The 12,946-nt window shown below is 42.4% G+C and overlaps 1 protein-coding gene across 1 annotated transcript; it reads left to right on the forward strand.

Annotated features, from left to right (window-relative positions):
- The first annotated feature begins 2,066 nt into the window (after positions 1-2,066).
- On the forward strand, positions 2,067-3,733 carry LOC131233124 (F-box protein AUF1-like). Its single transcript, XM_058229730.1, has one exon. The coding sequence runs from the start codon at positions 2,087-2,089 to the stop codon at positions 3,083-3,085; it is 999 nt and encodes a 332-aa protein (XP_058085713.1). The 5' UTR covers positions 2,067-2,086; the 3' UTR covers positions 3,086-3,733.
- Positions 3,734-12,946: the final 9,213 nt, after the last annotated feature.

Below are 12,946 nucleotides of genomic sequence, written 5' to 3' on the forward strand. Positions count from 1 at the left end.
TTAATGTTAAACCAAACATAAAAATCATCTATAATATAAAATAATAGTATTATTGTATATAAGTGATAATTTGACATTGAAGTAATCTAAATATGTCATGATTATTATTATTTAATAATGATAAGCTAGATATGAAAGTACACCCTGATTCATATCTCAAGTTGTAGATTGAGTGAAAGATACCTCGTTTCAACATTGAGGTCTCGGTATCGATCCCTAGTGGGGGTGGCTAACAGTGAAGTGTGAACTAACAGCGGGTTGTACTAACAAGCTAACAGAAAGGAAAAGAAAATGAAGAAGAAGAAGAAAAAATAAAACTAGATATGAAAGTCAATGTTAAATGCAAATGTGTTGATTGATGTCGTAAATCTGTAAATCAACATATTTGTCAATAACAGTTGGATGTTATCAAGCAGACTTCAATACCATCGAAGTCCTGGTAGATGCCATCGTAAAAATTTGAAATTTCATATGTTGATTGGTAAACACTTTGGGTGTCATGTTTAATGGCATCAAAGTGATGTAAAAATTTAGAAATTTCATGAATTTATCGTTGGAACATTTTGATGTTTAGTTTAATGTAATTGAAGGCTGTTCGATGACATCATATGATGTTTAATGCCATCTAATTATCACGCAAAATTACACAGAGTTGGATATCCTCATAATTTGTTTTCTATTTTGATTGTGATTTTCATAAAGGCTATATAGATGGGTGTAATTGGATAAGGAGTAATCTCATAGCTTTCTAATTTGTTCTTGGGATAGCTTTGTGACGTAGTTTTTTTTTTTTTCAAAATGATTTTTTTGTGCTAAATTTGATATGTTTGTGATTGGACTTAGTTGTTGTGTTTGAAATACTTTACGTGATTCAATTTTGTGTGCTTCCATGGTCCCTAACAAAAATATTATGATAAATTAGATAAAATAATTTGTCATTATCATATATTTCCTTTACAAGAAAATAATGATGATTGAATGTCCATCGTTAAAAGCTTCTTAGTGTCCACTATAACATTTATTTGCCACCTAGTTCATTGATTAGGTCACACATATCTAAACAGGGAGAAAACAAAAATATCAACATCATTGAAAACATTCGTGGCCCTCAAAAAGTTTTTAATGGTGTCTGTTCACATACCATTGTTTCCTTTAGTGTGTCCATATGTGGTTTGGATCCGCCTTATTTTTTAGCTTTGTGTTCTAAATTGAGGTCGCAAAATGAATAGAAGTTATAGATGAAACACATGCATCATGGTGGGGCCCACAAAGCATGGTCCAGTAGCTACTAGCTGGTAATAGTGTTAGTAAGCAATCTGCCTCCCCTGATCCATAGCATATGCGGACCGTACTGGATGATAAGAGCCCTTCACATGGTGCCCCATCATATGTGGGAAAAGATCCTTCAAAATAAAAAAGGGAGAAGAAAAGAAAAGAAAAGAAAGAAAAGACTCAGACCAACTGATTCACGAAAATAAAGCTGAGTTGAGCACAGACCACTCACGCTCAAGACAAGATGGGCAGAGCAAAAACTGAAAACGAAGGTTGGCTTGAATACGTCCGACGGGACTTTAGCCTTTGAAGCCTGGGTCTTCTTCTAATGATCCAAACCGTTTTATATGATTAGTATTGGTTTGCATGGTGGATATACAACTAACAAAATCTCCCGCTTGAATTATTTCAATTTTAAATCACTTCGCAGGGTGGATACACGGCAAATAAAAGCTCTCATTTGGATTATTTCAATTTTCAACCTTATGCTAATCCGGATCTTTTGGACATGGACGGTCACGGACTCACGATGGGCTTGGTATTATAATAAAAACGTTGAAATATTATATCTGAGAAATTTTTGGGCATTCCCCGTCGAAGGGGCCAGCCTCCAACCGTTCATTTATTAGGTGGGCCTCCGTCATTGGAAAATTCGAATCCGTGCCGGCATTGAGGAAAAAGCAGGTTGTCTTCCTCGAAGTCAACAGTCAAACTCCGCCTTTCCTCCTACCAATATATATATATATATATATATATATATATATATATATATATATATATATGTGTGAAGGAAAAGCAAGCGTTCCGGCAAAAAATGCCTCTGTGTGCCTCCCCCTCCTCACCACCATCATCTCCACCACACATTCAAACGGGCGGCTTCGATCGAATCCCAGACCACATCGTCCTTATCATCTTCAACCGCATTTCAGACCTCAAATCCCTCGCCCGCTGCCGCGCCGTCGCCAAGCGATTCAATTCCCTTGTCCCGCAAGCCGAAACCCTCGTGCTCAGGGTCGATTCCGTAATTTCGTCCGAATCCAAGGGCTCTTTCCTCAGCCACCTCCTCCGCTCCATCCTCCATTCCCTCCACCACATCGTATCACCGAAACCCCCATCATCCCGACCCCGATACCGAAACTCCCCTTCCGAAATCCTCCACCACTTCGAGAATGTCCGAAACCTAGAGATCGAGCTTCCAGCAGGCGATCTAAGGCTAGAGAAAGGAACGGTCCTTAAATGGAAGGCAAAATTCGGCAGATCTCTCAAGTGCTGCGTGATATTAGGTATTAGAGAGATTGCAGAGGCTTCCGAAACGGATGATGGCGGAGAAGCAGATGAGATCGATTTCTATGGAGAGAGAGGCGGGCTTAAGCTGAGGGTGGTTTGGACGATTAGCGCGCTAATCGCCGCATCGGCGCGTCATTACCTGCTTAATGACGTGATTAGGGAGCATGAGGAGATGGAGGGATTGGTTTTGAGGGATAGAGATGGGGAGGGAGTGGTGGTGATGGATAAGGAAGGGTTGAGGGAGTTCAGGGAGGTGGAGGATAAGGAGTCGCAGGTTAGAGTTGGAGAGGTGAAGAGCAGGACGATGGTGCCAGCCGTGAGGATGAGGATGAGACACGTGGCGGGCATTGATTTGCCCGGAGGGGTGAGGATGAGAGGGGCGACGCTGGTGGTGGTTTGGGCGGAGGGGGAGAGGGAAGAGGAGATGGAGGGGTTTGTGGCGGGGGCATTTGGAGGGGTTTTTGGGGATCTGGTGCAGGCGCTGGTTAAGAGGCGGAGTTACGTTCTGGAGATGAATTCGTTTTAGCACCCGGCGCACGTTAGCAGCTCCCTCGCCGTGTTCATCTGCCTGACGGCGAGCGACACGACTGTGGCGCATGTTAGATTTTCCTCAGGTGTTTCGGACGACTCGTTCCCAGCTTGGTAGGTGTAGACTCTTGGGTGGGCTGGTGCTTGTAGAATTAGAACTTGGGCCTTTTAGAAACGCTGTTCGCTCGCTCGATTGAATTCGCCTCACGGGTGAAATTAGGCACATGTGTGGGAAATTGGGGACGATCGTCAGGCGGTCCCCATTGACAAATTAGATGAACGGTTGAGAAACGGTCCATATTTGTGTGCGAGTGTAGCCTCGCCTAATGATAAAATTGGACTGGCTTTGAGACTTGCGATATATGGGAATCATCTCATGAGTGATGAGTGGCTCTGATCAAGCATGCTTGTTCGTTGTTTACACGTGTGAGGAGAGTACACCTTTGAAGCACATTCTAAGTACACTTGGACACTTATCCATGTTACGCGCTTGGGCCGCTCCGTCTCCTTGTGCGTTCGGTGTATGAAACGTTCATTTTCCTTTTGTTTTTTGTTTTTATTATTACTATTGTTTTGAAAGTACGGTAATGGTGTAAATTTATTATTGTTCATAATGTAAAGTAATTGAGCCATTGTTTTAGATTAATTATATGATATCCTGACCACTAATCTCGTTTCCATTGTGGATGGTTCAGATCTCAAACACATGTACCACTTTGAGATGCAAATGGTGTTCTCTTACATGTGTGGATTAGGATGTCTCATTTCTTCTGCTAGAATAGCCAATATGCGTTGGATACCTTCAATTTTACTATTAAAACTAGCTTGACCCAACTAGAATCCTACCCAACCCGGCTTTAGTCAGGTCCATCACATGGACTAGGCCTGAACCTGATTAGGCCCAAATTTTAACCCAGTTAGCCTGCATATGGGTGCTACAGGACCTGACCCAAACCCAACGCTGCTGACAACCCTAGACCACATAGGTCCCTACTGGAGGCCCAAGGTTGACCTGTATTGGGCCGGGACCTGAGATCTGACGAGCTGGCCATGCCCATTGCCATTGCTTGCTGTTAATGAACCAGTTTTTAGATTTTAGGATCGGAAGAATTATATCGTACATGTATGCTTAATCCTTGAGTTTAGACCAGTGGGCCCATGGCTCAATGATGTAGCTTGTTGATCTGATGGCCCTTGCTGTGGATGATAGATACCTTGAATCTCCTACATTGAGCAAGTTTAACCCTCTTACACTAGCCTGTGAGTAGACCGTTAAGAAGTGGATAGCACTGCAACTCGCAGGTTAGGTAGGGTTGAGGGTCAACCCAAGCCCAACCCGACCTCAAGAGAGAACCAAACCCACAACCTAGCCTGCCCTGAATTCTAAACCTGAGGTGCCCAACCAGAAGTCCTCTACCGTCAACCCAATCTGACATGACCCAACCTAACCTGGCCTAACCTAACCCAAATACATGTGATTATTCCCAACCCAATCCGAATTTGTTCAACCCAAATTCAAATCAGGTTGACATATTTCAACCTGAACCCAATTAGGGGCCAACCCAACCCAACCCTAACTTCAGTGGAGAAAGAAATCCTAAAAGCAGACAATGTGAGCTTTTGGGGCATGATCTATGACCTGACAAAGGTGGGCCGTTGACATTGGCTGCTGTGGCTAATTGGGTTGTCCAGGCCACCTTGTCCGTGCTTCTTACCTTGATCCAATCATCAAGTGGGCAATTGTTATAAAAAAGAAAGAACATTTTAAAGGCACTTGTTAGTGATTGAATGCGCATTGTGTATTTTAATGACAATAGCTGAATCCAGTGTCATGTTTAAACGAAACAAACTATTTATATAATAGAATTTATCATCCATGAAAGATATTAAACGAAAAGAAGAAGAAGAAAAAAAAGGCTTATAAATTGTTTGCTTTCAAACCTTTAATCATTTTACTTTTTTCTTTGCAGGGCTAGGGCGTTTTCTACCTGGTTAGGGCTAGAGTGGACATGGGCCAGGGCTCAGGACTAGAGCGGGGTTAAGAACGACCCTAGCCCATTGCCACCCTTATTCTGCGACGCCAGACGACACTTGGCTTAGTGGACCATCTCATACAGAGCTATACTGCTGGTGGACAATGTAGGAGGGAGAGAACTACTTGTAGGGCCAAATACGGGTACTCCATGTAAGCCTTGTCTCACAAGCGTTAGATCCAAGTTGTTCATCAAGCAGGACTAGGGAGTGCAGGTAGGTTGGACAGGCTCAGGTTGGGGGAGTCCCAAACCCAGTCCATTTTATAAACAGTTCATAATTTTTTGGCCAAGAGCCAACCCATTGAAATTCAAGTGGGTCCAGGTCAAAAATATATGATCCATTTATTTATTTCTGATCTACCTAGAATCGGGGCATAATTTTTGGATGAAGATCCAACTCATTAAAATTGAGATAAGGTCCTAGTAAAAAATATTTGATTCATTTATTTGAAGGGCCGGGTCTAGTTATAGTAGGACTTAAAGACTCAACCCATTTATTACATGGGTTGGGTTTGTGTGTGGGTCTGGATTGAATTGGATCGGTTTGAAAATAGTAATTGTGTTTTCACATGAATAATGTTTCGAATAATCAAACCAGAATAAAATGGTCAGCGGTCCAAATTTACTTGGTAAATCATATATTGTACATAAACAACAGATCCATGACTTGGATGGTCAAGATTGTCATGAGTAATGGATAGGTAACCGAGTTTTAGAACAGAGTGTGTTTACATGTAAGCAATATCATCACAGACACCCTGATCCATAGCTCAACTGATAGACTGAGTGGAGATACCATGTTTCAACACTTGAGGTCTTGGTATGGATCCCTAGTGGGGGTGGCTAAGAGTGCAGTGTGTACTGACAGTGGGTGTGTACTAACAAACTAACAAAAAAAAAAAAAAAAAAACCAATATCATCAGTGTAATTCATAGACCATGTCACATCTGCAACATCACTAAAAGATGGACGGTTCTGATAGTCATGATTTTCCTTCTAAAGGAGATCGTGTGACAAAAATCTTTGCAAAGCTTGCTATTGCTTGCTCACCACATCGACTCAGCTAAGCTCGAAAAATAGGCCAATCCACTTGGAAAAAGTTGAGATCCAGACCTCTGCCATTGAAACCTTCCTGAGCCTACTAAAGTTTCAAATTAGGTTGATATCTGGTTTCTCTTTATAATGGTGGAGCTCTGTTATGCCCTAGACTTAGTAACCGGACTCATAAGGAGTCCGATAGCCGGTTCTGGCCGCAACAGCCTCTATAATACCCCATTCTCAGCTCCTGAGGCAGGTTCCGATCATGAGATCCTATAAGGAGGATTTTCATAATAGTATAATCATTTTCCAATATGAACATACCCAAGATCACAGCAAATACGTCTGAAAATAATAAAGGGCACACATCACAAAATCCACTAAGAATTTGAACTTTTACAAGTTTACATCAGGTTCAAAAGAACATACATAAGGTAATAAGGAAAGAGAAAGAAATCAGCAACACTGAAGTCCCCACTACTTAACTCTACTCCACACTCTGCTGCTAAGACGCCTACCTAAAGTCTCCTGCACGCATCAATCGTGCATAAGCTTATATAAGCTTAGAAGGTAGTGTAAGTGTGTGTCAATGGTGCATAGAAGAATAGTAGGAGATGCAAGAAAGGAAATATGCTCAATGAGGATATCACCAGTCTTACCAAGGCTTTTCATGAATATGATGCAATGAGTATTGGACGCCATACCAAGGCAATGCATGAAGGGGCTTACACAGTGAATGCTAATGTGATGCAAGTAATGTCAGTGCTCATATCTAAACCATATGTCAAGTACATTTCCAATCATAAGGAAATCACCGGGGTCCATTACACTACCGAATGACTGCCGCTCTACAGACCTCGCACAGTCAAATGAGCGTAAGAGACCTCACTACCCGCCTATGGACAGCCAATCACCAACAAGGCCTGAAGGTAGCAGACCCATTTACGAGCTGGTCAGACTTAGCCTAGCAATGCCTCCTCACACCAGGCAGGTAAGGCCACACCCCTATCCAACCGATTATACGACAGTGGGAGTCGCGGCCTAACGGTATAAGGCCCTCGTGTGCTCATAGTTTCCACTCAGTCACGGCGTTGGAGTAGATCCTTGGTACCATAAAAGTTTTGAAAATTTCACCCATGGGCATCCTATGTACCCGGTATGCTCAAGTAATATCTTCGGTGTCCACACATGCGGCCATCCACAAATATCCCTGTGGAGGCAAGACTTTGATGAAGCAACGGCGGTATCATCATGAAATGCGATGCCAATGCATGAGTTGCATACACAGATCATGCACAAGTTTCAAGCACTTAATGTGCATAAGGGGAGAAACTTCATCCCTCAATGACCACCATATAATACAATCAATTCATACAGATGATGCATATGGGTCGCAACGATGTAAGTGTACTACCTGTGGAATATGGAATCCTCCGTCCCAAGGAGGGTTAAGATCTAGGCACATAAACAGGTATTCTAAGAAGAAGAGAAGTCCTCTCGTGGGAACCCAGTACTTTGAGATGGCCCACAAACTAAGAGAGTCAAAATCCTAAGGAGGAACGGTTCTAGTCAGGCCCAAGGTGGGCCTTCAACCACCTATAAGGGTCTCTATGGGCCTACCTTATGGCCACTAAGGAGTACATTCAACCTCAACTGGGTCTCAAAAGATAGCCTGCTACGTATGCAAAGAAAGGTACAAGACACAATCAATCCATGGCCTAGTAGGCCATACACTAAGCCCAAAATAAAGGCAACCTAGTGGGCCCTTAAGCAAGGTTAGGGCACAACCATAAGGGTTATGGGTTCACTCATTGTGGTGGGCCTAATGGGCAACCCATTATCCCAACATATGGGAAATCTTTATATTTTTAACACAAGTAAGTTGGGCCTCACATCTTGGCCCAAGTATGGATTTATTATAGTGGGCAAACAAGGGCCCAACTACTTGGGTATTTGGCCCGTAAGACTCATCACAATGACATGGTAAATATAGGACCCAAGGGTTCAATGAGCCTATCAATAGTTCCAGCCCAACCAAGGCTATAAGGCTCATACTTGACTAAGAGACTAGCCCAAAAAGAATCCCATTTGGGATGAGCCTTTAATCATGTACTAATTAAGCCCAAAAAAATATAAAATTAAGATGATAAGATACTGACTTAAATCCTCCTCAAATGTAGTGGGCCATATTGTCCCAAAAGAACATCTATAGGCAACAATTATTGAGCTCAATGCCAAATTCTGGCCCACCCAAATTTCTGGGTTGGTTGGAGTCCAACAATAGAAGTATTTTTTAGTATATTTAATTCCTGATGGCCCACACACATCACTGTGGGCCCCACCAGATGAGAGAGGATATGCAACACATATATCAAATGGGTCAGGCCGTTGGAATGCAGGCCCAGCAATAGCTAAGGCAGAGATGTCCCATGTGTATGCAGCCCTATGGGCCCGGGGTATCTGGCCCAAAAATCCACCCAATGGGCCCCAATTGAATAAAAAGGGAAGGACGATGAATCACCTAAGGACCCCACATGGATGGGTGGTGGGATATACAACACATCAAGGTGGGCCCACAAAGCAGGCTGAACGCCCCAGCCTGGGCATCTGTGCCTAGCAGGCCACTTCCAGTCGTACCACGGCCAGCTCAAATGTTTATTGGGTCTGAAATTTTGCAAAATGATACTTCCATAGGTGACTCACACCCCCACAAAATTTCAGGATTTTTAGATACTTAACGTCCCAACGTGATGGGCCAGTCCGGCCCTTGTCACGGTTTGTACAGGGGTCCATTGGACCTGAAATTTGGTAGGTGGGTCCTAGAATGGATGGACCACGGCTCCTAAAAATTTCATAATTTTTAGACATATAAAAATATTTTAATTTATTTAAAGGAATCAATCTGTCCTGAAAATCGGACTGATCTGGACACCATATTGTAATGGGCTGGTCCAGCCACCACCATGGTATGTACAGGTATCCATTGGCCCCAAAATTTTGTAGGTGGTTCCTACCATGAGTGGACCACCTCTCTACAAAATTTTATGATTTTTGGATGCTCATAAATATTTTAATTAAATTAGGAATTTCAATCTGTCTAGGAATAGATGTTGCTGTTCATGCATTGTTTACCAAATAAGGTGGGCCCAAACTTCATCCAGGAGGGGGAAAATGGAGGTTTAGTATTTTCTTCATAAAATACAGTAAGGTGGGGTCCACAAAAGTCGCCATCCATCAGAGAAACTAAGATGAAGTGTATGTTTTCCCTCCATACATGTGGGCTGGACAGCTTAATAAGGTGGACTGCCCACCCCTATGGGCCTCCTTTTTGGGTACCATTTCATCAGCCATATGAGGTATGACCTACCACACCTCAAGGTGGGGTCCACACCTTCTCATTACACTCCATAATTATAAAGAAAATAATGAAAATCATGATTCAAAAATCCATGCCAAAGATTGAACATGACAGTCCATGCAATAATCCAGATTTTTGGACAGCAATACACATCAGCCTATATCTCAATAATCTCAGCCATAAAAAGGATGTGTGACCTTCCTCAGTGGGCCCCACATAAGTCTAGATCACATACTAGACTAGGACACTTGCATACATTGATTAAAGTGTTCAAGGATCATAGAGTTGAGTGGTAAGGGCATCCCACCGTGCTGAATTTTTATTTTTATTTATTTTGGGACATCCTGGGCCCACTAAATGGGTCACACACACATTATCATCCACACATCAGAGAAAAGAGAAGAAGAAAAGAGAGTAATCCGGCCATGGGGGTAGGGCCCCTCCACTAATGGGCCCTCCCAAGAGTCAATCTCAACCATACAATAATGTTACTTGAACATGCAACATTATACTAATGCATGTATGATCTATGACTAGAATGGGTGGTTGGGATGTCATCCCAACATGACTTCTAGGGTCTAAATGCCCTTGAAATAAAGTGGATGATACAATACATCATGATGGGGTCCATGGAGAATGGCCCCATCATGTTTCATGATATGCATGTAGGATGGGCCAAAAGGCCACATCCATGAGCTCAATTGGGGTTTCCACCATAGATTTTTGGGTCCTATATAATCCATCTAGGAAGAAAAATAAGATCAAAGGGTAGAAAAGAAGATCAAAAATTATAATCACTTATTTGTAAATCAAGCCTCCAAACTCCTACACTATGAAGGTCTTGAGCCTAGGAAGAAGTTTTAATGGTAGAGATCTACTTTTGATGGAGGGATTAGGAGTATTTTTGAGGATTAGGGGGGCTGGAGAAGAGAGGGAGATGGAAGGGAAGCTGCTGAAAATTCTAACAATGGAGGGAAATGAGAGGGAGGGAGCGAATAAAGAGAGAGAAAAGTGTCATCATTATTTTGTAAGAGAAGTCATCATTATCATAGGGAGGAGATTACAGTGCTTAGACTTTTAGGCTAGGCTTTGGTAGTGTTTGTTGAGATGGGTGATGTTTCCATAGGATTTGTGTTGTATGTGTAGTGTGTATGGGGACTTGTGCCATGGAAGTGGTCCCCATGCATTTGCACAAAAGTGGGCTATATGATCAAGGGTCATATCATGTAATGCTCATAACTTTTGATCCATAAGTCAGATGGATGCACAATACACGTCATCGAAATCGCAGCGATGATGCGAATAAGATGACATAGGTCTCGGGTTGATCCAAGTTGGGTCTACGTGACCGGACTCAAGAATGACCGCAAACACAATCCGAAGGTCGTGGGTCGCCGAAATTCGATTGGTAGGACCGCGAGACCATGATGAAGAAGATGCATACTCACACACACATACATGCACACATGAGAACTAGGGTCGCATCTCACAAGCTCACACTACAAACAATGTATGTGCATCATGGTCGGTTCCAAGAAGGCTCGAATCACGGTTGTTTCCATTCCCTTTAGTGTGGCCCACTTAAATTTTGAATTGGCCTAAGTTTTAGGCTCACTTATTAAAATAAGCTGAATCAAATGGTAGATGGAGTAGACGCCACACACAAATCACAGTGGGTCACATGTAGTTTTTTGGTCAGACGGGTACCTTACATGGATTGCCTACTTAGTTACCCTGTCCGCATACGTGCTAACCATTCTATGTTCAGTCCATTGTGAATGAACGAGCCTTATCCATGCAATCCATCTTATTTATATATATATATATATATATATATATATATATATATAGAGAGAGAGAGAGAGAGAGAGAGAGAGAGAGAGAGAGAGAGAGAGAGAGTCATGCTCCCCTGCGCACCTATGCACTTGCGAACCTTTGCACACGTGCCATGGGTGTCTAATCTGAACGGTCCATGTGATGCGGAATCCCATAAAACCTCATGTAACAAATTTTCATTCCGATCTAATATTCTGATGGGCCATAGAAAAGAGAAATGCAAATCAAGGGAGGAAACTGTTTTCATATTTCATGGCCCATCAAAGTTTTAGATCAAAGTAAAACTTGGGCCGGGGGGGTTTTAGGTGGTGCTGCTTCACATGAACGGTTCAGATTTTGGATCCACATCACTTATGATGGGTTCTCAAAAAAGTTCGTACGTAGTACGTACGAACTGGTTCGCAGGTGAGCGTTTCTCTGTGTGTGTGTGTGTGTGTGTGTGTGTGTGTGTGAGAGCAAAAAATTGAAGCATATGTAGAGGTTAAGTGGATAATAAAGATAATGACATCCACTGTTGAAACCTTCTTAGGGTCCAAAATAATGATTATTTATCATCCAACCTTTTTATAATTGCATACGGGCTTGGATGAAGGAAGAATGCTTGACTCAAAAATTTTGTGGCTTTGAAGAAGATTTTAAAATATAAGCGTTGAGTTCACATGGTTTTATATGATGTAGTTAACTTTTAACTTTGATATGCCAAATGCCTGAAATTAGCGGTTAAAACAGATGAACAGTGCACTGCTTGTTTGTGATAAATCTACACTGCCCAACCGTTTTGCCAACTTTAGGACATGTGCCTAAAATAGGAAGACCCGAAACTCTAGTGGGCCACCCTACGAGAAAAATGTTAGGATGCCAATTATTGAAACCGGGATCCATCGTCATGTTTATATGCCATCTAAACCATTCAAAAAGTTATTCCCAATGGGATGAACCCAAATCACAAAAATATTAGCTTGATCCAAAACTAAAATGTCCCCACATATCAACAAAACATTACAGTAGGCCCCACATAGCTTCCGACTGCAGGAAGTCCCAAGCCATCCGTGTTCGGAAATTTGCGTAGAGGTGTACAGAGTTGAATCGTGTCGAACCTGGCACAGCTCCACTTGACTCGGCCACTGGCTGACTCCAGCTCGAACTTGGCTTGACTCAGTCCTCAAGCCTGATGGCTAGCTCGGCTCAATTTGGTCAGTAGCTCAACCCCAGTTCAAGCCAAGTTCAACCCAAGATCGAGCTTGTCCATCATCTTCACAAATACAGGGAGTGTACTTTCAATTTTTTATTGTACGTAAAACAATATTGGTTGTTTACAGGTATTTTATCAACACCTTCTATGCAACATCAAAATAAAGAAAACAAAGGTATTTGTTTCGTATGCATGCCATTCTTGCCACCGGCCGACACTTAGTTGAGTCATTATTATCAAACACTTGGTTAGCAACATCAGTATCAAAGTAACCGGGTCACCAAGCTGGTTCGATCCGAGTCGAGTCGATCTCGGGGAAGCTCGAACTCGGTTCGCAAAATTTTTTCTTCCTAAAAACTCGGCTCGAACTCAGTTCCGAACCGTGTCGAGCTAAGTCGGTTC

Source organism: Magnolia sinica, chromosome 2 (assembly GCF_029962835.1).
Source record: "Magnolia sinica isolate HGM2019 chromosome 2, MsV1, whole genome shotgun sequence".
In the NCBI taxonomy this organism is placed as follows: Eukaryota; Viridiplantae; Streptophyta; class Magnoliopsida; order Magnoliales; family Magnoliaceae; genus Magnolia; species Magnolia sinica.